Source organism: Scyliorhinus canicula, chromosome 1 (genome assembly GCF_902713615.1).
Source record: "Scyliorhinus canicula chromosome 1, sScyCan1.1, whole genome shotgun sequence".
Lineage (NCBI taxonomy): Eukaryota > Metazoa > Chordata > Chondrichthyes > Carcharhiniformes > Scyliorhinidae > Scyliorhinus > Scyliorhinus canicula.
In genome coordinates, this window is record NC_052146.1 from 310,775,121 (window position 1) to 310,801,996 (window position 26,876).

At 51.7% G+C, this 26,876-nt stretch overlaps 1 protein-coding gene across 2 annotated transcripts in view; it reads right to left on the reverse strand.

The window, feature by feature from the left end:
* Window positions 1–10,354: 10,354 nt before the first annotated feature.
* LOC119976789 (stathmin-4-like) overlaps window positions 10,355–26,876 on the reverse strand; it is a 45,849-nt gene continuing 29,327 nt past the window's right edge. Inside the window, exons 2-6 of one of the 2 annotated variants that reach the window (XM_038817586.1) lie at window positions 21,422–21,498; window positions 19,884–19,979; window positions 17,336–17,541; window positions 12,027–12,218; window positions 10,355–10,755 (exon numbers count right to left, since the gene is read on the reverse strand). In XM_038817586.1, coding sequence (XP_038673514.1) covers window positions 10,729–10,755; window positions 12,027–12,218; window positions 17,336–17,541; window positions 19,884–19,979; window positions 21,422–21,434 — 534 coding nt within the window. In that variant the 5' untranslated portion in view covers window positions 21,435–21,498 and the 3' untranslated portion in view covers window positions 10,355–10,728. Of the gene's footprint in view, window positions 10,761–12,026; window positions 12,219–17,335; window positions 17,542–19,883; window positions 19,980–21,421; window positions 21,499–26,876 lie in introns of both variants that reach the window. The other variant, XM_038817576.1, reaches the window with a different exon arrangement.

The window sequence follows — 26,876 nt, forward strand, 5'->3', positions numbered from 1 at the left end:
CCACTAAACCACTGGCTCCCACCGTGGCTGATGGGGTCACAGCTGCCTCCATTTCACTGCCGGTCACAGCATCTGGGATCTGTGGATGGATTCGGACCAACCCACAGCTCTCTTGGGTCAGGCACATGGTGCAGTTTGGGGCCCAGCCCCAGGCTTTGCCCGAGGACCCGCAGGCTCACACAGGGAAGATATAAGAAGTGAGCATCGAAGACGGTGTGTTTGCATGGGACACCCACGAGGTGGTCTCCGAGTGTGGACGTGTGGCACTGGGACCTCCACAATAGGTCCAGGAGTGTCTCAAACAAAGATGCTCGCTGGCTCAGAGCCACGTCTAGAGTTCTGCCATTGGCACGGACATTGAACGGGTAGGCCAGCGATGCCACCAATGTCAAACGCAGCAACGATTACCCCCGGCATCCCCGCTTCGCCCTTGGGAATGGTCTGGAAGGCCTTGGACCCGGGTCCATGTCGCATTTGCAGCCCTTCCCCAGGGGCAGCGTTACTCCTCCTGGCCGACACTCGCTCAAAGTGGCTGGAAGTTGTGTGGATGTAGACGCCAGCCTCCCGGGCCACAGACCAAAGCCCTCCAACTGAGGATGGCGAGATGTTCGACGAGGATCCACTCAGCCCTCACTCAGAGACCGAGATGGACACGATGCCCAGCTCACGAGGCACCGGCAGCTGTGCCAACAACACCGCCCCGCCTCGCCGATCGTCACACAAGCACCTTCTCCAGTTTGGCGATCAGGAAGGTTTATGGGATGCTTGCCTTTGTTAGCCGAGGGAGAGCTGGGAGGTGAGCCCGGAACCGTATAAAACACTGGTTAGGTCACAGCAGGAGTGTTGAGTGCCGTTTCAGTTACCACGTTATAGCAAAGGGTGTAATTGCTCTAAAGAGGAGATTTGCGAGAACATTGTCAGGACTGGAGAGTGTTAGTGACGAGAAAAGTTTAGATAGTCTGGGGACCTTCTTGAACGAGAAGAGGCCGAGGAGAGACTTCACTGAAGTGGGCAGCACGATAGCACAAGTGGCTAGCTCTGTTGCTTCACAGCTCCAGGGTCCCAGGTTCGATTCCCAGCTTGGGTCACTGTCTGTGCGGAGTCTGCACATCCTCCCCGTGTCTGCGTGGGTTTCCTCCGGGGGCTCCGGTTTCCTCCCACAGTCCAAAGATGTGCAGGTTAGGTGGATTGGCCATGATAAATTGCCCTTAGTGTCCAAAATTGCCCTTAGTGTTGGGTGGGGTTACTGGGTTATGGGGATAGGGTGGAAGTGAGGGCTTAAGTGGGTCGGTGCAGCCTCGATGGGCCGAATGGCCTCCTTCTGCACTGTATGTGTGTAAAATGATGAGAGGCCGCGGAAGACTGGATAAGAAGGCCTTGTCCCTCTTAATGGAGGAGTCCATGACCATGGGGCGTAGAGGTAGGGTAAGAGGTTGGAGGTCAGAGGGGATTTGAGCAAAAGTATTTGCACCCAGTGGGGGCGGGAGGGGGGGCAGAGTGATGGGAATCTGGAACTCATTGACTGTAAAGACAGAAACCCTCACTTAAAAAAGATTTGGTTAATCACCGGAAGTGTCAGAATCTACAAAACCAGGGACAAAGAGCCGGGAAATGGGGCTGGGCTGATAGCTACTAGTCAGCCAACACAGACACGATGCAGCGAATGGCCTATTTCCAGACTGTAAATTTCTCTGATTTCTATGACCTCCGAGACAAAATTGAGGCCAAAGTGTGTTGAGCATCGAGATGACCCAATTATCAGCATCATCGACTGTGTGTGTGCCTGCTGACATCATCGCGCCCACTCAGTGATCAAATGAGTATCTTTCCACCTTTACAGCGAGATGAATAAACAAACTGATCTCTTATCATTCAAAGATTGGAGTAGGGCCAGGTTCCTGGAGATAGAGCAAAGTTCACACTGCAGCCCTGCCACTGTACCGCTGTCAACGTCAATCCTGACCGAGCAGCTCGCGGATTTATCATCGTCTGCCCGGCCCACTCTTGTGGGGGAGACGGGAACAGAGCGTCCAGGTGCTCACATAGGCCGAGACCCTTCCTGACCACACAGCCCCTCCCGAGCTTCTCAATCACCCTCCCACGGGGGACAGGCGCAGACTATTAAATTACTCCCCAGACTCTCATTCTCTCCCACACATTCCCTTGCTCTCCACGGCGGGTGTTGTCTACGCCACCTCCATTGGCGATGCCGTTCTCTGTCCCTCCCTCGCTCGGCTAACACTGAAACCCTCCCTCCTACTCTTTTCTGACTCCTGCTGCTCTCACTTTGGGTGAAACTTTGGACACCTGGTTAAAGGATTCTGTCAAAATGGCACGGTTGCATTGGGGGGGGGGGGGGGGGGGGTCAGGGGCACTCTCCACCCATTGATGCCAGGCACAGGGTTTGACAATCAACACAAAGGAAAGTTCAGAAGCAGGCACTGACCCAAGATGCAAGATACCAGACAATACTTTATTGAGATGAAGTAACAGTTGTGAGCAGGCAGTGAAGAGAGAGTTAGAGAGCGCTCAGTCACATTTATACACAGATTGCAAGTACATGAAGTCTCTTCTTTCAATGCTAACTGTCTTGGGGTCAGTACCGAGGGAGTGTCGCCCTGTCAGAGGGTCAGTACTGAGGGAGTGCCGCTCTGTCAGAGGGTCAGTACTGAGGGAGTGCCGCACTGTCAGAGGGTCAGTACTGAGGGAGTGCTGCCCTGTCAGAGGGTCAGTACTGAGGGACTGCCGCACTGTCAGAGGGTCAGTACTGAGGGAGTACTGCACTGTCAGAGGGTCAGTACTGAGGGAGTGCTGCCCTGTCAGAGGGTCAGTACTGAGGGAGTGCTGCCCTGTCAGAGGGTCAGTACTGAGGGAGTGCCACACTGTCAGAGGGTCAGTACTGAGGGAGCGCCGCACTGTCAGAGGGTCAGTACTGAGGGAGTGCCGCACTGTCAGAGGGTCAGTACTGAGGGAGCGCCGCACTGTCAGAGGGTCAGTACTGAGGGAGTGCTGTACTGTCAGAGGGTCAGTACGGAGGGAGTGCCGCACTGTCAGAGGGTCAGTACTGAGGGAGCGCCGCACTGTCAGAGGGTCAGTACTGAGGGAGTGCCGCACTGTCAGAGGGTCAGTACTGAGGGAGTGCTGCACTGTCAGAGGGTCAGTACTGAGGGAGTGCCGGACTGTCAGAGGGTCAGTGCTGAGGGAGTGCCGCACTGTCAGACGGTCAGTACTGAGGGAGTGCCGCACTGTCAGAGGGTCAGTACTGAGGGAGTGCCGCACTGTCAGAGGGTCAGTACTGAGGGAGTGCCGCACTGTCAGAGGGTCAGTACTGAGGGAGTGCTGCACTGTCAGAGGGTCAGTACTGAGGGAGTGCCGCACTGTCAGAGGGTCAGTAATGAGGGAGTGCCGCACTGTCAGAGGGTCAGTACTGAGGGAGTGCCGCACTGTCAGAGGGTCAGTACTGAGTGGGTGCTGCACTGCCAGAGGGTCAGTACTGAGGGAGTGCCGCACTGTCAGAGGGTCAGTACTGAGGGAGTGCTGTACTGTCAGAGGGTCAGTACTGAGGGAGTGCTGCACTGTGAGAGAGTCAGTACTGAGGGAGTGCTGCACTGTCAGAGGGTCAGTACTGAGGGAGTGCTGCACTGTCAGCGGGTCAGTACTGAGGGAGTGCCGCACTGTCAGAGGGTCAGTACTGAGGGAGTGCCGCTCTGTCAGAGGGTCAGTACTGAGGGAGTGCCGCACTGTCAGAGGGTCAGTACTAAGGAAGTGCTGCACTGTCAGAGGGTCAGTACTGAGGGAGTGCCGCACTGTCAGAGGGTCAGTACTGAAGGAGTGCTGCACTGTCAGAGGTGTGGTGAATGAGATTCACACGGTATCATAAGTTACCAATGTCACTCTGTTCCCAGTAAGAAGTCTTACAACACCAGGTTAAAGTCCAACAGGTTTGTTTCAAACACGAGCTTTCGGAGCACGGCTCCTTCTTCTGTTCCCAGTATATATATGTACCAATATTGTAAGTGCAGGGGGAGTAGCTCTGGGAGTACTCGAGAGTTTGTACTTGGCTCCCAACTTGGTTCCGCCCAGAACTTCTCCCCCCGGAGCTGCTGTATAAAGATCCGTGCCACAGAGTCAGCCAGCCAGTTCACCGAAAGTTCAATGGCTAACAGGCTGGCTCTGTTGTAAGTATATTAAAACCGCTATTCTAATCCTACAAGCATGTGTCCGTAGAATTGTTCGTTCCAACAATTTAATACACTTACGAAACAATCAAAGTAAATCATGGAAGCAGCCCTCAAGCCCGGACGCCTAGAACTCGACCCGCAGGATGCAGAGGCTAAGGACATTTTTTCCCCACTGGCTGAGATGTTTTAAGGCCTACCTGGCAGAAGCCAGCACCGCCGGAACAACGGAGGAACAAAAGCCTACTGCACGCAAGGGTAAGACACAGAATCTCCACACAGCTAAACCCAACCGGTTCTTACACCGCAGCGCTGGCAATATTGGACAAAATGTACGTTAGGCCCATTATCAAGGTTTATGCACACCACTTGTTTACGACTCGCCATCAGCGGCCTACAGAAACGCTAGCCAAATTTGTACGGGAACTGAACAATCTCTCTAATGACTATAATTATCAAGAGGGTCAGTACTGAGGGAGTGCTGCACTGTCAGAGGGTCAGTACTGAGGGAGCGCTGCACTGTCAGAGGGTCAGTACTGAGGAAGTGCTGCACTGTCAGAGGGTCAGTACTGAGGGAGTGCTGCACTGTCAGAGGGTCAGTACTGAGGGAGTGCCGCACTGTCAGAGGGTCAGTACTGAGGGAGGGCTGCACTGTCAGAGGGTCAGTACTGAGGGAGTGCTGCACTGTCAGAGGGTCAGTACTGAGGGAGTCCTGCACTGTCAGAGGGTCAGTACTGAGGGAGTGCCGCACTGTCAGAGGGTCAGTACTGAGGGAGTGCTGCACTGTCAGAGGGTCAGTACTGAGGGAGTGCTGCACTGTCAGAGGGTCAGTACTGAGGGAATGCCGCACTGTCAGAGGGTCAGTACTGAGGGAGTGCTGCACTGTCAGACGGTCAGCACTGAGGGAGTGCCGCACTGTCAGAGGGTCAGTACTGAGGGAGTGCTGCACTGTCAGAGGGTCAGTACTGAGGGAGTGCCGCACTGTTAGAGGGTCAGTACTGAGGGAGTGCCGTACTGTCAGAGGGTCAGTACTGAGGGAGTGCCGCACTGTCAGAGTGTCAGTACTGAGGGAGTGACACACTGTCAGAGGGTCAGTACTGAGGGTGTGCTGCACTGTCAGAAGGTCAGTACTGAGGGAGTGCCACACTATCAGAGGGTCAGTACTGAGGGTGTACTGCACTGTCAGAAGGTCAGTACTGAGGGAGTGCCGCACTGTCAGAGGGTCAGTACTGAGGGAGTGCTGCACTGTCAGAGGGTTAGTACTGAGGGAGTGCCGCACTGTTAGAGGGTCAGTACTGAGGGAGTGCTGCACTGTCAGAGGGTCAGTACTGAGGGAGTGCTGCACTGTCAGAAGGTCAGTACTGAGGGAGTGCCGTACTGTCAGAGGGTCAGTACTGAGGGAGTGCCGTACTGTCAGAGGGTCAGTACTGAGGGAGTGCCGCACTGTCAGAGTGTCAGTACTGAGGGAGTGACACACTGTCAGAGGGTCAGTACTGAGGGTGTGCTGCACTGTCAGAAGGTCAGTACTGAGGGAGTGCCACACTATCAGAGGGTCAGTACTGAGGGTGTACTGCACTGTCAGAAGGTCAGTACTGAGGGAGTGCCGCACTGTCAGAGGGTCAGTACTGAGGGAGGGCTGCACTGTCAGAGGATCAGTACTGAGGGAGTGCTGCACTGTCAGAGGGTCAGTACTGAGGGAGTGCCGCACTGTCAGAGGGTCAGTACTGAGGGAGTGCTGCACTGTCAGAGGGTCAGTACTGAGGGAGTGCTACACTGTCAGAGGGTCAGTACTGTGGCTGTCCCAGAGATATTATTTAAACAAAAGCAATGGGGCCTCCTTGACATCCTGGTAAAAATCCATTCCTCATCCAACATCACCAAAACATTGTTGTTTGCGGGATCTTGCTTCGGACAGATCGCAGCCTCATTTCCCTACATTACCATTGTGGCTGCATTTCCAACTGACTGAAATGAAAATCGCTTATTGTCACAAGTAGGCTTCAAATGAAGTTACTGTGAAAATCCCCTAGTCGCCACATTCCGGCGCCTGTTCGGGGAGGCTGGTACGGAAATCGAACCGTGCTGCTGGCCTGCTTGGTCTGCTTTCAAAGCCAGCGAATTAGCCCTGTGCTAAACAGACTGTAAAGTGCTCCTGAATGTTCAGATGATGTGACAGGTGCTATGGAAATGCAGGTTCTGTGTTCTTTGCAGCTTATTATGAGTAGTACACAGGGCAACCACAATGTGCTGATGGTGGAGGCACGGACATTTCAGGTGTGTGTCCGTGTGTCAACATCTGTATTATGTATGACCCCATGTAAATATTTTCATTTCCATTTATATTTTTATGTGCGTGTGTCACATGTGTGCTGTTGACGACCGTGTTAGTGTGTTACTGTGTGCAATGGACCGGGTGTTCCATGTGTGTGTGTACGGTCGCGATATCCCGCCCACGCTGCCCCAGGAAATAGCTCGCCGTGGCACAGTGTGGCTAGTGGAAGCTGGGAGACCCGCCGTTCCCGGGATGTAACTGGCTCGCAACATCACGAAGCGGGTCACTCTTTAACGAGACGGTAAGCCTGACTCTAATGTGCAGATTGCCGAGGTACATGAGGCTTTGGGATTCATTCCTTTCGCCTTGGAGATCTCGGGCAAGTGCCCAGCTGGCATTGTTTGTGCATGCGTGATTGGGCTGGGGTGTCCCAGTGTCGGTGTTGGCTTTGGGGGCAGGTCGGGGATTGTTTTGGGGGGTCTGGGATGTGTGGCCGTGGCCTCGCGTCCCTGTGCAGCCCCCTTATTCAAAGCGAGGTCTGTTCAATGGCCATGCAGTTCTTGCACTGCGAGTGCCAGGAAACACACGGCTAAACGCGCTCGCTCGGGGACTTTGTTCCCATTTGGGAAGGTCGCGGCCTACATGTATGACTTGAATTTGAACAGTGGTGATGCTTAACATCAATGAAGAAGATGTTAAAGCGGGAGTGGTGGCTGAATTGAGCTCAATAGGGCGGCTGGCCTCAAGGCTGTTGTGACAGACAGACAACATTTAGAGATGCAGGTTGGGAGTATTTGTGTGTGTGAGTGTGTGTGAGAGCGCGTGTGTGTGAGTGTGTGTCTGAGTGTGTGTGTGAGAGCGCGTGTGTGTGAGTGTGTGTCTGAGTGTGTGTGTGAGAGCGCGTGTGTGTGAGTGTGTGTCTGAGTGTGTGTGTGAGAGCGCGTGTGTGTGAGTGTGTGTCTGAGTGTGTGTGTGAGAGCGCGTGTGTGTGAGTGTGTGTCTGAGTGTGTGTGTGAGAGCGCGTGTGTGTGAGTGTGTGTGAGAGTGTGTGTGCGAGAGTGTGTGTGTGTGTGAAAGTGTGTGACTGAGTGTGTGTGACTGTGTGTGACTGTGTGTGTGAGAGTGTGCGAGAGTGTGTGTGTGAGTGTGTGTGTGTGAGAGCGTGTGTGTGTGAGAGCGTGTGTGTGAGAGTGTGTGTGTGAGAGCGTGTGTGTGAGAGTGTGTGACTGTGTGTGTGCGAGAGTGTGTGTGTGAGTGTGTGTGACTGTGTGTGTGCGAGAGTGTGTGTGAGAGTGTGTGTGTGAGAGTGTGTGTGTGAGAGCGTGTGTGTGAGTGAGTGTGTGAGAGTGTGTGTGAGAGTGTGTGTGAGAGCGTGTGAATGAGTGGGTGAGAGTGTGTGAGAGACTGTATGTGTGTCTGACTCTGTGTGTGTCTGAGTATGTATGTGAGTGTGTGTGAGAGAGTGTGTGTGAGTGTGTGTGAGTGTGTGTGAGTGTGTGTGAGTGTGTGTGAGAGAGTGTGTGCGACAGATTGTGTGAGAGAGAACAAGAACATAGAAAAATACAGCCCAGAACAGGCCCTTCGGCCCACGATGTTGTGCCGAACCTTTATCCTAAATTAATCATAGATTATAATAGAATTTACAGTGTAGAAGGAGGCCATTCGATCGAGTCTGCACCGGCTCTTGGAAAGAGCACCCGAACCAAGGTCAACACCTCCACCCTATCCCCATAACCCAATAACCCACCCAACACTAACGGCAATTTTGGACACGAAGGTCAATTTATCATGGCCAATCCACCGAACCTGCACATCTTTGGACTGTGGGAGGAAACCGGAGCACCCGGAGGAAACCCACGCACACACGGGGAGGATGTGCAGACTCCGCACAGACAGTGACCCAGCGGGGAATCGAACCCGGGACCCTGGAGCTGTGAAGCAATTGTTCTAACCTCTAAGCTACCATGCTGGCCCGTGTGGGGGTGTGGGGAGCAGGGGGGTCAGTGCATTGGAGAGTGTGTGGGGGTGTGGGGAACAGGGGGGTGTGGGGAGCGGGAGTGTAAGTGTGTGGGGGAGTGTGTGGGGGTGTGGGGAGTGGGGGGTCAGTGTGTTGGGGAGTGTGTGGGGGTGTGGGGAACAGGGGGGTGTGGGGAGCGGGGGGGTCAGTGTGGGGGTGTGGGGAGCAGGGGGGGTCAGTGTGAGGGTGCGGGGAGCGGGGGGGTCAGTGTGAGGGTGCAGGGGGGGTCAGTGTGGGGGTGGGGAGCGGGGTGGTCAGTGTGGGGGTGTGGGGAGCGGGGGGGTCAGTGTGTTGGGGGTGTGTGGGGAGCGGGGGGGGGGTCAGTGTGTTGGGGGGGTGTGGGGAGCGGGGGGGTCAGTGTGGGGGTGTGGGGAGCGGGGGGGTCAGTGTGGGGGTGTGGGGAGCGGGGGGGGGTCAGTGTGGAGTGTGGGGAGCGGGGGGGTCAGTGTGGGGTGTGGGGAGCGGGGGGGGTCAGTGTGGGGGTGTGGGGAGTGGGGGGGTCAGTGTGAGGGTGTGGGGAGCGGGGGGGTCAGTGTGAGGGTGTGGGGAGCGGGGGGGGTCAGTGTGGGGGTGTGGGGAGCGGGGGGGGGTCAGTGCGGGGGTGTGGGGAGCGGGGGGGTCAGTGCGGGGGTGTGGGGAGCGGGGGGAGTCAGTGTGGGGGTGTGGGGAGCGGGGGGGGTCAGTGCGGGGTTGTGGGGAGTGGGGGGGGTCAGTGTGGGGGTGTGGGGAGCGGGGGGGGGTCTGTGTGGGGGTGTGGGGAGCGGGGAGAGGGAGGGGGTCAGTGTGGGGGTGTGGGGAGTGGGGGGGGTCAGTGTGGGGGTGTGGGGAGTGGGGGGGGTCAGTGTGGGGGTGTGGGGAGCGGGGGGAGTCAGTGTGGGGGTGTGGGGAGCGGGGGGGGTCAGTGCGGGGGTGTGGGGAGCGGGGGGGTCAGTGTGGGGGTGTGGGGAGCGGGGGGGGGGTCTGTGTGGGGGTGTGGGGAGCGGGGGGTCAGTGTGGGGGTGTGGGGAGAGGGAGGGGGTCAGTGTGGGGGTGTGGGGAGTGGGGGGGGTCAGTGTGGGGGTGTGGGGAGCGGGGGGGGTCAGTGTGGGGGTGTGGGGAGCGGGGGGGTCAGTGTGGGGGTGTAGGGAGCGGGGGGGTCAGTGTGGGGGTGTGGGAGCGGGGGGTTCAGTGTTGGGAGCGAGGGGGGGGGGGTCAGTATGGGGGTGTGGGGAGCGGGGGGGTCAGTGTGGGGGTGGGGAGCGGGGGGGGGTCAGTGTGGGGGTGTGGGGAGCGGGGGGTGTCAGTGTGGGGGTGTGGGGAGCGGGGGGGTCAGTGTGGGGGTGTGGGGAGCGGGGGAGGTCAGTGTGGGGTGTGGGGAGCGGGGGGGGTCAGTGTGGGGGTGTGGGGGAGCGGGGGGGTCAGTGTGGGGGTGTGGGGAGCGGGGGGGGTCAGTGTGGGGGTGTGGGGAGCGGGGGGGGTCAGTGTGGGGGTGTGGGGAGCGGGGGGGTCAGTACGGGGGTGTGGGAGCGGGGGGGGTCAGTGTGGGGGTGTACATGTTTGGGTGTCAGAGGCTGTATGTGCAGTGTGTCTGGACGAGGAGGTTATATCTTTAAAAACATTTCTACCTTGACAGGAGGGGTGAATATTAGAAAATACAAATGTACAGACTGAGCATTGAGACGGACGGGATGAAGCAATTGGGAGTGGGATTGTGCCTTTGTGTTGTTAAACTCAGTGTAAACACAGGAATTACGGAGCGGTACAGTTTACTCAAGACTGTGTGAAATCTGTGCTTTACTCCAGCTTTGTAGCTTTTTAAAAAGATGCAGTTTCAGTGTGAATAAAAAACCCTTTCGAATCATCGGTGTGTATATTGATCAGAGAGATTGGACGAGAGACAGGGCCGAGACCAGAGCACAGTGTGTTTTTATTCAGGATTGGGATCTGCTGCTCACAATGACGGAATGTATCGTCAATCCCTAATTACCCTTCAGATGATCATTGAGGATTGGGCAATAAATACAGACCTTGTTAGCAGAACTCCCATTCCCAGGATGAAGAATAGAAAATGAGCCAAATCAGATCAGACCCGCACAAGCTGAAAGAATGGAATTGATGTTTTGTTTAAATTTCTCTGTTGACGGAGTTTCCTCCCCGCCCAAACCAGCTACAATTTTTATCTTCTGATCAAATATTTACAAATAAATCCTTCATGGGGATGTTCAAACTGCAGCCGGTCCAGATCCAGGAACCTCTATCTCGCTGCATTGGCTCTCACTCTTTTATTTTCTCGGACCTCCTCTGCACGCCTGTCCTGGAATAAAATAACCAGCTATTAGAGATTTCATCAAAACTTAGAACCCATGGTTAGATACCGAGTAAGGCTCCCTCTACCCTGTCCCCATCAAACACTCCCAGGACAGGTACAGCACGGGGTTAGATACAGAGTAAAGCTCCCTCTACCCTGTCCCGATCAAACTCTCCCAGGACAGGTACAGCATGGGGTTAGATACAGAGTAAAGCTCCCTCTACACTGTCCCGATCAAACACTCCCAGGACAGGTACAGAACGGGGTTAGATACCGAGTAAGGCTCCCTCTACACTGTCCCCATCAAACACTCCCAGGACAGGTACAGCACGGGGTTAGATACAGAGTAAAGCTCTCTCTACACTGTCCCCATCAAACACTCCCAGGATAGGTACAGCACGGGGTTAGATACAGAGTAAAGCTCCCTCTACACTGTCCCCATCAAACACTCCCAGGACAGGTACAACACAGGGTTAGATACAGAGTAATGCTCCCTCTACACTGCCCCCATCAAACACTCCCAGGACAGGTACAGCACGGGGTTAGATACAGAGTAAAGCTCCCTCTACACTGTCCCCATCAAACACTCCCAGGACAGGTACAGCACGGGGTTAGATACAGAGTAAAGCTCGCTCTACACTGTCCCAGTCATACACATGAGCAGGCACAGCACCTATTAGCTGTTGAGAACCTCGCCCTTATTATTTCTCTCGGACTACTGCACGTTAAACTATTTACTAACACGTGCAATTGTATTTTTGCTATTTACTTCCATGGATGCTCATCAAACATCCTCTGGAAGTCAATCTGAATATTGTGGATGAAACCTTCTCATTGCTCTGGCTAGTGATGTTTTTCTATAAACCATGATTCCCAATTCCGTGCTGAACCCTCCCTGTTCCCCTGCCAGTGAACAGGGTGCCCCTCCCCTGGGCCCTTGCGGAACCCTCCCTGGCTACTATGTGTCTCTGATGATCTGGCAGAAACCGTCCCTCACCCTGGGATTTATACACAAAGCTCAATGCGATTAATGAGGCTGAGAGATCAATATCCCTCTCGCTGGCTCCCTTCACTGTGAGCAGAGTCCACAGCTCCGGTAACAATCCCAATTTGGTCTCAATCCAGTTTCTAGACTGGATCATCCGTATCAAATTCTGACTCATTCCAGACTGAATGCTCCTGACGAGGCAGAGGAAGTCTTTGAGAATTATCAAGGATAGAAACCTCTTGATTCCAGAATCCAGACGGGATAATAGAACCAAAACATCTCACCTTCTCCTGCAGACGCTCTAACATGGCTGCCAAATGGGCGTCACGGTTTTCCTTCTGGATCTCGTTCCTTTGTTCCAGTTTCTCCTTGGCCATCTTGATGAAGTTGTTATTTTCCTCGATGGCTTTCTGCATCACCTCTCGCTCGTGTTCCCTTTGTTCTGCCAGGTGCTTGAGTAATTCTGCCTCTTGATACTAACGCAGGGAAATTCATTGAAAATGGAAACAAAAAGAAAGAGTTGGACCATCTCCCTGAGACAGACAAACATATGAACACGCAAATTAGGATCATGAATGGGCCATTCGGCCCCTCGAGCCTGCTCCAACCATTCAGTTAGATCATGGCTGATTGGATTGTAGTCTCAACTATACGTTCCCACATACCCCTGATACCCTTGTACTCCTCATCAATCAAGAATCTTCCAACTCAGCCTTGTAAATATTCAATGACCCTGCATCTAGCATCCTCTGGGTAAGAGAGCTCTACAGACCAACAAACCTCAGAGAAATAAATTGTCAGCTTCGTCTTAAACTGTGCCCCCCCTGGTTCGAATCACTCCCACAAGAGGAAATCTCCTCAGCATCCATTCCGGCAACAACCTATTTGTTTCTTTTACAGGACAGACAGACAGAAAATGATCTGTTCAACTCTGCCGCTGTACCTGGATTCCCATTATTAATTCCCCTTTAGAGAATCATCACTCACGTTCAATATTCTTTTCCTTTTCAAATACTTGGAGAAACTCTTATTATCTGCTTTCTATTTCAAGTTAGCTTTCTCTTACTCTTAATTTCTCGCTCCCTGTTTCTTTTATTTCCATTGTTTATTGTTCTATATTCTGTCCAATCTTCTGACCTTCAGTGGGGGAGCATTTTGGAGATAGTGATCACAATTCTGTGACTTTCACTTCAGTAATGGAGAGGGATAGGTGCGTGCAACAGGGCAAGGTTTACATTTGGGGGAAGGGTAAATACAATGCTGTCAGACAAGAACTGAAGTGCATAAGTTGGGAACATAGGCTGTCAGGGAAGGACACAAGTGAAATGTGGAACTTGTTCAAGGAACAGATACTACGTGTCCTCGATATGTATGTCCCGGCCAGGCAGGGAAGAGATTGGTCGAGTGAGGGAACCGTGGTTGACAAGAGAGGTTGAATGTCTTGTTAAGAGGAAGAAGGATTCTTATGTAAGGCTGAGGAAACAAGGTTCAGACAGGGCATTGGAGGGATACAAGATAGCCAGGAGGGAACTGAAGAAAGGGATTAGGAGAGCTAAGAGAGGGCATCAAAAATCTTTGGCGGGTAGGATCAAGGAAAACCCCAACGCCTTTTACACATATGTGAGAAATATGAGAATGACTAGAGCGAGGGTGGGTCCGATCAAGGACAGTAGCGGGAGATTGTGTATTGAGTCTGAAGAGATAGGAGAGGTCTTGAACGAGTACTTTTCTTCAGTATTTACGAAGGAGAGGGGCCATATTGTTGGAGAGGACAGTGTGAAACAGACCGGTAAGCTCAAGGAGATACTTGTCAGGAAGGAAGATGTGTTGGGCGTTTTGAAAAACGTGAGGACAGACAAGTCCCCCGGGCCTGACGGGATATATCCAAGGATTCTATAGGAAGCAAGAGATGAAATTGCAGAGCCGTTGGCAATGATCTTTTCGTCCTCACTGTCAACAGGGGTGGTACCAGGGGATTGGAGAGTGGCGAACGTTGTGCCCCTGTTCAAAAAAGGGAATAGGGATAACCCTGGGAATTACAGGCCAGTTAGTCTTACTTCGGTGGTAGGCAAAGTAATGGAAAGGGTACTGAGGGATTGGATTTCTGAGCATCTGGAAAGACACTGCTTGATTAGGGATAGTCAGCACAGATTTGTGAGGGGTAGGTCTTGCCTCACAAGTCTTAATGAATTCTTTGAGGTGACCAAGCATGTGGATGAAGGTAAAGCAGTGGATGTAGTGTCCATGGATTTTAGTAAGGCATTTAATAAGGTTCCCCATGGTAGGCTTATGCAGAAAGTAAGGAGGTTTGGGATAGTGGGAAATTTGGCCAGTTGGATAACGAACTGGCTAACTGATAGAAGTCAGAGAGTAGCCTGGAGTTCAGTTATCAGTGGCGTACCGTAGGGATCAGTTCTGGGTCCTCTGCTGTTTGTGATTTTTATTAATGATTTGGATGAGGGAGTTGAAGGGTGGTTCAGTAAATTTGCAGACGATATGAAGATTGGTGGTGTTGTGGATAGTGAGGAGGGCTGTTGTCGGCTGCAAAGAGACATAGATAGGGTGCAGAGCTGGGCTGAGAAGTGGCAGATGGAGTTTAACCCTGAAAAGTGTGAGGTTGTCTATTTTGGAAGGACAAATATGGATGCGGAATACAGGGTTAACGGTAGGGTTCTTGGCAATGTGGAGGAGCAGAGAGATCTTGGGGTCTATGTTCACAGATCTTTGAAAGTTGCCACTCAAGTGGATCGAGCTGTGAAGAAGGCCTATGGTGTGCTAGTGTTCATTAGTAGAGGGAGTGAATTTAAGAACCGTGAGGTGATGATGCAGCTGTACAAAACCTTGGTAAGGCCACATTTGGAGTACTGTGTGCAGTTCTGGTCACCTCATTTTAGGAAGGATGTGGAAGCTTTGGAAAGGGTGCAAAGGAGATTTACCAGGATGTTGTCTGGAATGGAGAGTAGGTCTTCCGAGGAAAGGTTGAGGGTGCTAGGCCTTTTCTCATTAAAATGGAAAAGGGTGAGGGGCGACTTGATAGAGGTTTATAAGATGATCAGGGGAACAGATAGACAGTCAGAAATTTTTTCCCCGGGTGGAACAAACCATTGCAAGGGGACATAGATTTAAGGTGAATGGTGGAAGATATAGGGAGGATGTCAGAGGTAGGTTCTTTACCCAGAGAGTAGTGGGGACATGGAATGCACTGCCTGTGGAAGTAGTTGAGTCGGAAACATTAAGGACCTTCAAGCGACTATTGGATAGGTACATGGATTACGGTAGAATGATGGGGGTGTAGATTAATTTGTTCTTAATCTAGGACAAAGGTTCGGCACAATATCGTGGGCCGAAGGGCCTGTTATGTGCTGTATTTTTCTATGTTCTAGGTTCTATGTTCTTCCACTAAACTTTGCAGAACTGGACACTTTTCGTTTCAATTTGATATTATCCTCAACTTCCTGAGTTAGCCACGGATGGTGCATTCATGTCCGAGAGTTTCTTTTTCGCGGGAATGCATCTTGGTTGAATGTTACGAAATGTCTACTTCAATATCTGCCACTGCATTCCTGCAGACCTAACCCTTAACCTCATTTCCCAGCTCACTTTAGCCAGCACCTTCTTCATACCCCTGTCATTGCCTTTGTAAAGTTTGAAGCACTAGTCTGAGACCCACTCTTCTCTTCCTCAAACTGACTGTGAAATTCAGTCATATTATGATCACTGCTGCCAACGGGTTCTTTATGGGGGGTCCTTAATTAATCCTGAGGAATTGCACATTACCAGGTTTAGAATAGCGTGCTCTCTGGTTGGCCGTAGAACATGCCGCTCGAAGAAATTGTCCTGAAATGCTCTACAAACTCATTTTGTCTCCTACCTTTGCCAATCTGATTTACCCAATCTACATGTAGATTAAAGTAAACTATGATTATTGCAGTGTCTTTCTTGGAGGCTCCCATTATTTCTTCCTGTACGCCCTGTACTACAGCATTATTACTATTAGGGGGCCGATAAACTACTCCCACAAGTTACTTCTTACCTTTGCTATTTCTTATCTCTACCCAAATTGACCTCACATCTTGACCTTTCAAACCATGTTCATCCTCTCACCATTGTACTCATGCCATCCTCAATGAACAGATCTAACCCCCCACCCTTTCCCAGCTTCCTGTCCTTCCAAACTGTCAAGTACCTTTCAATCTGAAGGTCCCTTCCGTGGTCACCTTGCAACTATGTCACTCTAAAGGCTCATCCATGTTTATTTCTATTTGAGCTGACAATGGATCAGTTTTGTTCTGAATGCATTCTTGCTTTGTTACATACATTTAGGTCTGGAGACTTTAGTCTTGTCTTTTGACTTGTCTTTGCAAATTCTGGCTTTCTCTGCCATCGCACTCTCAAGTTTGTGCACCCTGTCCCTTCCTGCCACCCTCTGATTATCATTAGCCTTATTGCTAGCTAGCTCTCCTGCTTTCTTCATTGCCATTAATTTACCACATCTTCTTTTGTGTGATCCCTTCCGCCCAGGATTCATTTTAAAAACCTCTCTACCATCATAGTTAATCAACTTGCCCTGAACGCTGGTCCCAGACTGGTTCAGGTGAAGACTACCTGAATGATACAGCTTCCACACTCCCCAGTGTAATGATATGTAGCATATCATCTTTGTATATATGAATGATCATGTAGAATAGTGTGTAATTACAGCATCCAGCCATGAGATGGAGTAAGAGCACATCTCACATAATCCAGAGATTATGACCCTTGAGATTCTGCATTTTAATTCAGCCCCTAGCTGCCCGTAATCCCCAAACTGAACCTCTTTCCTTCATTCTACCTATTTGTTGGTATCTACATGGACCAGAGTAACTGGAGACTCCCCCTCCCACTGCAAGTTCCTGTCCCGCTCATAGCTGGGAATAATAATAATCTTTATTATTGGCATGATGTGGAGATGCCGGCGTTGGACTGGGGTGAGCACAGTAAGAAGTTTTACAACACCAGATTAAAGTCCAACAGGTTTGTTTCAAACACGAGCTTTCGGAGCGCAGCTCCTTCCTCAGGTGAATGACGAGGTATGTTCCAAAAACATTTATATTATTTATTATTGTCACAAGTATGCTTACATCTCCTAGTCACCACATTCCGGCGCCTGTTCGGGTACACAGAGGGAGAATTCAGAATGTCCAATCCACCTAACAGCACATCTTTCGAGAGAAGAAACCGGAGCATCCGGAGGAAACCCATGCAGACATGGGAAGAACATGCAGACTCCACACAGATACTGACCCAAGCCGGGAATCGAACCCAGGTCCCTGGCAATGTGAAGCCACAGTGCTAACCGTTGTGCTACTGTGCCCCGTATCCTGAACCCTGGCACCAGGCAGACAACACATCGGTCTGGATTCCCACTCTCGCTACAGAGAACTGTGTCAATCCCACTCGCTGCACTCTCTCCTGCTACCATTGCATTCTGACTAACTCCCCGGCTTAAATTGCTCCCTGTAGCAGAGTGGCCCAGTCAGTCTGCTTACCCACCCTGCACTGCCCCGATACCTCCCCCAGGGAGAGGGGGCTTCAGGTTAACCCTGGGCCGTACCTTCCTCCTCTCTTCAGCTGCCTCCAGCTTTTTCTGGATCTCTTCCAGGGACGGATCCCGCTTCTTCGGAAAGGCAGCATGGAATTCCGGGATTCCCTCGAATGACGGTGGTCTCAGGATCACTTCGAATGACAGTCCTGATGCTCTCTTATTCAATTCCTTCACCTCCATGTCAGATATAAAACACCAGTTCAGGTCAACTGGATCTGAAACGAAAAGGACTCAGTTGTCACGCAAGTTACACAGAGGCAGAAGGGAGGCCGTTCAGCCCCTCGAGCCTGTTACACAGGAACAGCAGGAGGCCATTCAGTCCCTCGAGCCTGTTACACAGGAACAGGAGGAGGCCCATTCAGCCCCTCAAGCCTGTTACACAGGAAGAGGAGGCGGCCCATTCAGCCCCTCGAGCCTGTTACACAGGAACAGGAGGGGGTCCATTCAGCCCCTCGAGCGTGTTACACAGGAACAGGAGGAGGTCCATTCAGCCCCTTGAGCCTGTTACACAGGAACAGGAGGGGGTCCATTCAGCCCCTCGAGCGTGTTACACAGGAACAGGAGGGGGTCCATTCAGCCCCTCGAGCGTGTTACACAGGAACAGGAGGAGGTCCATTCAGCCCCTCAAACCAGTTACACAGGAACAGGAGAAGGTCCATTCAGCCCCTCAAACCAGTTACACAGGACCAGAAGGAGGCCATTCAGCCCTTCGAGCCTGTTACACAGGAACAGGAGGAGCCATTCAGCCCCTCAAGCCTGTTGCACAGGAACAGGGGGAGCCCAATTCAGCCCATCAAGCCTGTTACACAGGAACAGGAGGCGGCCCATTCAGTCCATCAAGCCTGTTACACAGGAACAGGAGGAGGCCCATTCATCCCATCAAGCCTGTTACACAGGAACAGGAGGCGGCCCATTCAGCCCATCAAGCCTGTTACACAGGAACAGGAGGGGAACATTCAGCCCCTCTGGAGTCTGTTACACCATTCAATTAGATCATGGGTGATCTATATCACAACTTCATTTTCTCACTTTTGCTCCAAATTCCTAACTCTCTTGCCCAACAAAAATCTATTGATCTCAGTCACGTCCAGCATCAAGAGAATGTTGGGGTGAGGGTTCCAGATTCCCACTCCCTCAGTGGCTTCGCTCCAATTGGACGATTATTTGGGTTCAGGATTCCCCCCTCCCCCTGCAAAGGGAAAGGTTTCCCGTCACCCAGTCAAATCCCTTTATCATTCCAAACACCTTCATTAGATCATTACTCAGCTTTACAAACTCCGTCTATCCTCATCGTTTAATTCCTTTGTCCTGCTGCCATTATGTTCAAATCTCTGCTCTCCATTTCCTCCCTGAGATGTGCTAATCCCTCAGCGAATAGGGTCTAACCTGATTTAACGTTAATTCCTCCTCTGGAGATAGAAGCCAACGTTCCATTGTTTTACCTGCTTCCTGGATTTAGTGACCTGTTAACCTGGAAACCCAACATCCCTCCCCATCGCCATTTGCAAAATATTCCCTCTTTATTTCCTTCATGTTCACAGGGAGCTGGCCTCGCATTTTCCTGAGTTGAATTCCAACTTCTGCAGTTTAATCCACTTATTCAATCTGTTTGAGCCCCTTTGCAAATTCCGGTCTGACCTACACTAATTACTCTCCTTTGTTATTAAAAAAATAACGATCTTCATTATTGTCACAAGTAGGCTGACGTTTACACTGCAATGAAGTTACTGTGAAAAGCCCCTAGTCGCCACATTCCGGCACCTGTTCGGGTACACAGAGGGAGAATTCAGAGTGCCCAAATTACCTAACAACACATCTTTCGGGACTTGTGGGAGGAAACCGGAGCACCCGGAGGAAACCCATGCAGACACAGGGAGAACGTGCAGACTCCGCACAGACAGTGACCCAAGCTGGGAATCGAACCTGGGACCCTAGTGCTGTGAAGCAACAGTGTTAATTTAGAATAATGAGTAAACCTGGATATATATTGCTCCTCATTCCTTCAGACATCTTGACCAATAGTTTTTTCCTATAAATTTAGAGTACCCAATTCATTTTTTCCAATTAAGGGGCAATTTAGCGTAGCCAATCCACCTACCCTGCGCATCTTTGGGTTGTGGGGGCGAAACCCGCGCAGACACAGGGAGAATGTGCAAACTCCACACAGACAGTGACCCAGAGCCGGGATCGAACCTGGGACCTCGGCGCCGTGAGGCAGCAGTGCTAACCCACTGCCCCACTGTGCTGCCTCATCTTGACCAATGTGGTAAGAGATGCAGGCCTTTGTCACGATACTAAGCTCACGTGCAGGGAAATTAAGTGACCGGGACGTGGCACATTTAAAAAAAAGCTGTGTTCATTCCCAATATAAATCCCTGGGTCCACATTTAGGACGAGAGTTGGTTATGTGAATGAGGTCACGCTGTCGTGGTTCCCACTCTGCTAGCGGTGCCGCTGTTGCAATGCTGTTCCTCACACTGCACTGTAGCTATCTGTGTCTGATCCCCAGCGTGTGGCACTGCCCTCACAGCAGGAACCCCCGGCCCCCATCACTCACCGTCAAATTTATACACCGTCTTGTTACGCGGCTCCGGGTTGAAGCAGGAACAAAGTAAGTTGAAGAGAGGCAGTTCCCTCATCTTCTGTCTGTAAGCTGGAAGGGGAAGGAGACGGAACAGTGAGAATCCGCGGGGTGTGGGGCAATGGACCCCTTACCCTCAGTCACCCAAACACATCAATCTTTTAATATTCTGCTGTGATGATGTTAACGATATCGTGGGTGCGGTTCTCCCACTGAGGTGCGCCCGGCGCCAATCCCGTAACGTTGGGTGCAGAGCGGGTTTCGCACTGGGCAGCGATCCGCTACGCCCCACACCATCTGCATCGCACCCTCACCGGGCGTGACCCAGGTCAACATATTTAAAAGAGTCGTTAAGCTTATTTTAAAAATGCACAGCAGGTTCCAGCCCGCAGTCTCCCGGCTCCTGGTAGCCACCGCCACAATCTGGTGAAAATTAGTACCAGACCCAAAAAACGGAAACCAGATGTGATGGTCACACTGGGGGGGGGGCACGGTGCGGGGGGCGTGGTGCGGGGGGCGGCTCGCAGGCCACTGGAGCCCCCGGGAGATCGGGGACAGGGCACAGCCAAGCCCCTGGCAGTGCCCCCGGTACCATGACAACACCAACCTGGCACCCTGCCTCTGCCAAACTGGGAGGGATGTATGGTTGGCACTGCCAGGGTACCAGGCTGGTGCTGCCAATGGAAGGGGTCTGAGGGGGCCCTTGCCCATGAAAGGGGGGGGCTGAAATTTGAGAGACTGAAATGGGGCCCTTTAAAGTGTGAGGGGCGGGGGGGGGGGCCTTAGCCTGGCATGCTCACTGAATGGGGGGTGGGTGATGTCTCGATGCCGATGAGGATGAATGGGTGGGAGGTTGGGTCACCCTCATGTCTGGGTGCTGCGGGGTGGTGGGGGGTGGCGCAGACCTTCACTGATGGCGGATGGTGGAGAGGGAAGGTTGCTCCTCGTGGGTCGAGGGTTGGGGGTGTTCCTCATGTCTGTCGGAGGGTGTGATCTTTCAATAAGGGCGCCTCGCTCTCTGAGGAGCCGGTCTTTTCGACGATTTTAGTTTCTCACTGTCGGAATAAATTCAAAGTGTGGGATTTACCGGTGAGAATCTCCCCAAACTCCAAAAATATCGGTGAGGATCGCACCCAAACACCCAACGGGAATCACCCCACAGAACCCGCCCAAAACGACACTTGGTCATTTTGGTGAGAGTTAAGGCCCATGTTAGTGTGTAACTGGAGTTAGAACAATATTCGGAAGGGACCCTGACTGATTAGTGCAATCTGAAACCATCGGCTGCGACGATTAGCAACCCTGCTACTGTGCAGAGTCAGTGCTGGGGAATGAATTCTGCACTCTCTCTCATTCTTTTCAATCCCATACTTACCCCCCCCCCCCACCCCCAACCCCCCCTGCTCCCCCCCCCCCCCCCCCCCCACACCCCCCAAACCCCCCTGCTCCCCAGCTGCAGGGACCTGGTTAACATAATGATGGAATGCCACCGTGAGAGCCAGGGTGATACATACCAGACAGCGACATGGTAACTGGATCAGTCAGTGACACCTACAAGGAACAAGCACGGACGATAGCTCAGGGTGAACGCCTGTGGAAACAGGAGGGAGAAAATGAGAACCGGCTAAAGGTTCTGAACCAGCAGTAGACCCGCAAACCACAACAATGCACCTGGGAATGCTGAGGAAATCCGCTGAATATATCTGTGAAATCCTGGGGATCTAATGCAGAATTGGAGGAGACCCATCCCTGTGACAGGTCTGGCAGAGAGTGAAAGCTCACAGGGCAAGAAACTCAAATCCCACACAGTTTCAGCAGGCAGCATTTGGATATTACAGTCCCTGTTACACCAGTCAGTATTTGGATATTACAGTCCATGTTACAGCCATCAGTGTTTGGATATTACAGTCCCTATTACAGCCGTCAGTGTTTGGATATTACAGTCCCTGTTACAGCCATCAGTGTTTGGATATTACAGTCCCTGTTACAGCAGTCAGTGTTTGGATATTACAGTCCTAGTTACAGCAGGCAGTGTTTGGATATTACAGTCCCTGTTACAGCAGTCAGTGTTTGGATATTACAGTCTCTGTTGCAGCAGTCAGTGTTTGGATATTACAGTCCTAGTTACAGCAGGCAGTGTTTGGATATTACAATCCCTGTTACAGCAAGCAGCATTTGGTTATTACAGTCCCTGTTACCACAGCCAGCGTTTGGTTATTACAGTCCCTGTTACAGCAGCCAGCGTTTGGATATTACAGTCCCTGTTACAGCAAGCAGCATTTGGATATTACAGTCTATGGTACGCAGTGTTTGAGACTGGACATATTATAGGTCCTGTAATGCAGTACACCTTTGGGACTTGTGGATATTACAGTCCCTGTTACAGCAGTCCGTGTTTGGATATTACAGTCCCCGTTACAGCCGTCAGTGTTTGGATATTACAGTCCCCGTTACAGCAGTCAGTGTTTGAATATTACAGTCCCCGTTACAGCCGTCAGTGTTTGCATATTACAGTCCCTGTTACAGCAGTCAGCATTTGGATATTACAGTCCCCGTTACAGCCGTCAGTGTTTGGATATTACAGTCCCTCTTACAGCCATCAGTGTTTGGAAATTACAATCTCTGTTGCAGAAGTCAGTGTTTGGATATTACAGTCCCTGTTACAGCAGTAAGTGTTTGGATATTACAGTCCCTATTACAGCTGGCAGTGTTTGGATATTACAGTCTCTGTTACAGCCGTCAGTGTTTGGATATTACAGTCCCTGTTACAGCAGTCAGTGTTTGGATATTACAGTCCTTGTTGCAGCCGTCGGTGTTTGGATATTACAGTCCCTGTTACAGCCGGCAGCTTTTGGATATTACAGTCCCTGTTACAGCCGGCAGTGTTTGGATATTACAGTCCCTGTTACAGCCGGCAGTGTTTGGATATTACAGTCCCTGTTGCAGCCGTCAGTGTTTGGATATTACAGTCCCTGTTACAGCAGTCAGTGTTTGGATATTACAGTCCCTGTTACAGCCGTCAGTGTTTGGATATTACAGTCCCTGTTGCAGCAGTCGGTGTTTGGGTATTACAGTCCCCGTTACAGCCGGCAGTATTTGGATATTACAGATTGTATGGATCAATGTTGCGCTGGAGATTGTGTGGGGTCAGCGTTGTGCTGGAGATTGTGTGGATCAGTGTTGGGGTGGAGATTGCGTGGATCAGTGTTGGGGAGGAGATTGTGTGGATCAGTGTTCGGCTGGAGATTGTGTGGATCAGTGTTGGGCTGGAGATTGTGTGGATCAGTGTTGGGGTGGAGATTGTGTGGATCAGTGTTGGGGTGGAGAGTGTGTGGATCAGTGTTGGGGTGGAGATTGTGTGGATCAGTGTTGGGGTGGAGATTGTGTGGATCAGTGTTGGGGTGGAGATTGTGTGGATCAGTGTTGGGGTGGAGATTGTGTGGATCAGTGTTGGGGTGGAGATTGTGTGGATCAGTGTTGGGCTGGAGATTGTGTGGATCAGTGTTGGGGTGGAGATTGTGTGGATCAGTGTTGGACTGGAGATTGTGTGGATCAGTGTTGGGCTGGAGTTTCTGTGGATCAGTGTTGGGGTGGAGATTGTGTGGATCAGTGTTGGGCTGGAGATTGTGTGGATCAGTGTTGGACTGTAGATTGTCTGGATCAGTGTTGGGGTGGAGTTTCTGTGGATCAGTGATGTGCTGGAGATTGTGTGGATCAGTGTTTGACAGGAGTTTCTGTGGATCAGTGTTGGGGTGGAGATTGTGTGGATCAGTGTTGGACTGTTGATTGTCTGGATCAGTGTTGTGGTGGAGATGGTGTGGATCAGTGTTGGGGTGGAGATTATGTGGATCAGTGTTGGGCTGGAGATTGTGTGGATCAGTGTTGGGCTGGAGATTGTGTGGATCAGTGTTGGGGTGGAGATTGTGTGGATCAGTGTTGGGCTGGAGATTGTGTGGATCAGTGTTGAGCTGGAGATTGTGTGGATCAGTGTTGGGGTGGAGATTGTGTGGATCAGTGTTGGGGTGGAGATTGTGTGGATCAGTGTTGGGGTGGAGATTGTGTGGATCAGTGTTGGGGTGGAGATTGTGTGGATCAGTGTTGGGTTGGAGATTGTGTGGATCAGTGTTGGATTGGAGATTGTGTGGATCAGTGTTGGGCTGGAGATTGTGTGGATCAGTGTTGGGGTGGAGATTGTGTGGATCAGTGTTGGGCTGGAGATTGTGTGCATCAGTGTTGGGCTGGAGATTGTGTGGATCAGTGTTGGGCTGGAGATTGTGTGGATCAGTGTTGTGGTGGAGATGGTGTGGATCAGTGTTGGGGTGGAGATTGTGTGGATCAGTGTTGGGCTGGAGATTGTGTGGATCAGTGTTGGGGTGGAGATTGTCTGGATCAGTGTTGGGCTGGAGATTGTGTGGATCAGTGTTGAGCTGGAGATTGTGTGGATCAGTGTTGGGGTGGAGATTGTGAGGATCAGTGTTGGGCTGGAGATTGTGTGGATCAGTGTTGGGGTGGAGATTGTGTGGATCAGTGTTGGGGTGGAGATTGTGTGGATCAGTGTTGGGCTGGAGATTGTGTGGATCAGTGTTGGGCTGGAGATTGTGTGGATCAGTGTTGGGGTGGAGATTGTGTGGATCAATGTTTGGCTGGCGATTGTGTGGATCAGTGTTGGGTTGGAGATTGTGTGGATCAGTGTTGGGCTGGAGATTGTGTGGATCAGTGTTGGGCTGGAGATTGTGTGGATCAGTGGTGGGCTGGAGATTGTCTGGATCAGTGTTGGGGTGGAGATTGGGAGGATAAGTGTTGGGCTGGAGATTGTGTGGATCAGTGTTGGGCTGGAGATTGTGTGGATCAGTGTTGGGGTGGAGATTGTGTGGATCAGTGTTGGGGTGGAGATTGTGTGGATCAGTGTTGGGCTGGAGATTGTGTGGATCAGTGTTGGGGTGGAGATTGTGTGGATCAGTGTTGGGGTGGAGATTGTGTGGATCAGTGTTGGGGTGGAGATTGTGTGGATCAGTGTTGGACTGGAGATTGTGTGGGATCCGTGTTGGGCTGGAGATTGTGTGGATCAGTGTTGGGGTGGAGATTGTGTGGATCAGTGTTGGGGTGGAGATTGTGTGGATCAGTGTTGGGCTGGAGATTGTGTGGATCAGTGTTGGGGTGGAGATTGTGTGGATCAGTGTTGGTGTGGAGATTGTGTGGATCAGTGTTGGGCTGGAGATTGTGTGGATCAATATTGGTCTGGAGATTGTTAGGAATCAGTGTTGGACTGGAGATTGTGCGGATTAGTGTTGGATTGGAGATTGTGTGGATCAGTGTTGAGCTGGAGATTGTGTGGATCAGTGTTGGGCTGGAGATTGTGTGGATCAGTGTTGGGCTGGAGATTGTGTGGATCAGTGTTGAGCTGGAGATTGTGAGGATGAGTTGGGCTGGAGATTGTGTGGGGTCAGTGTTGGGGTGGAGATTGTGTGGATCAGTGTTGGGCTGGAGATTGTGTGGATCAGTGTTGGGCTGGAGATTGTGTGGATCAGTGTTGGGGTGGAGATTGTGAGGATCAGTGTTGGGCTGGAGATTGTGAGGATCAGTGTTGGGCTGGAGATTGTGTGGATCAGTGTTGGGCTGGAGATTGGGAGGATAAGTGTTGGGCTGGAGATTGTGTGGATCAGTGTTGGGGTGGAGATTGTGTGGTCAGTGTTGGGCTGGAGATTGGGAGGATAAGTGTTGGACTGGAGATTTTGTGGATCAGTGTTGGGCTGGAGATTGTGTGGATCAGTGTTGGGGTGGAGATTGTGTGGATCAGTGTTGGGGTGAAGTTTCTGTGGATCAGTGTTGGACAGGAGATTGCGTGGATCAGTATTGGACTGGAGATTGTGTGGATCAGTGTTGGGGTGGAGATTGTGTGGATCAGTGTTGGGGTGGAGATTGTGTGGATCAGTGTTGGGCTGGAGGTTGTGTGGATCAGTGTTGGGCTGGAGATTGTGTGGATCAGTGTTGGGGTGGAGATTGTGTGGATCAGTGTTGGGGTGGAGATTGTGTGGATCAGTGTTGGGGTGGAGATTGTGTGGATCAGTGTTGGGGTGGAGATAGTGTGGATCAGTGTTGGGCTGGAGATTGTGTGGATCAGTGTTGGGCTGGAGATTGTGTGGATCAGTGTTGGACTGGAGATTGTGTGGATCAGTGTTGGGCTGGAGATTGTGTGGATCAGTGTTGGGGTGGAGATTGTGTGGATCAGTGTTGGGGTGGAGATTGTGTGGATCAGTGTTGGGGTGGAGATTGTGTGGATCAGTGTTGGGGTGGAGATTGTGTGGATCAGTGTTGGGGTGAAGTTTCTGTGGATCAGTGTTGGACAGGAGATTGCGTGGATCAGTGTTGGGGTGGAGATTGTGTGGATCAGTGTTGGGGTGGGGATTTTGTGGATCAGTTTTGGGCTGGAGATTGTCTGGATCAATGTTGGGCTGGAGATTGTGTGGATCAGTGTTGGGCTGGAGGTTGTGTGGATCAGTGTTGGGGTGGAGATTGTGTGGATCAGTGTTGAGCTGGAGATTGTGAGGATGAGTTGGGCTGGAGAGTGTGTGGATCAGTGTTGGGGTGGAGATTGTGTGGATCAGTGTTGGGGTGGAGATTGTGTGGATCAGTGTTGGGGTGGAGATTGTGTGGATCAGTGTTGGGGTGGAGATTGTGTGGATCAGTGTTGGGGTGGAGATTGTGTGGATCAGTGTTGGGCTGGAGATTGTGTGGATCAGTGTTGGGGTGGAGATTGTGTGGATCAGTGTTGGACTGGAGATTGTGTGGATCAGTGTTGGGCTGGAGTTTCTGTGGATCAGTGTTGGGGTGGAGATTGTGTGGATCAGTGTTGGGCTGGAGATTGTGTGGATCAGTGTTGGACTGTAGATTGTCTGGATCAGTGTTGGGGTGGAGTTTCTGTGGATCAGTGATGTGCTGGAGATTGTGTGGATCAGTGTTTGACAGGAG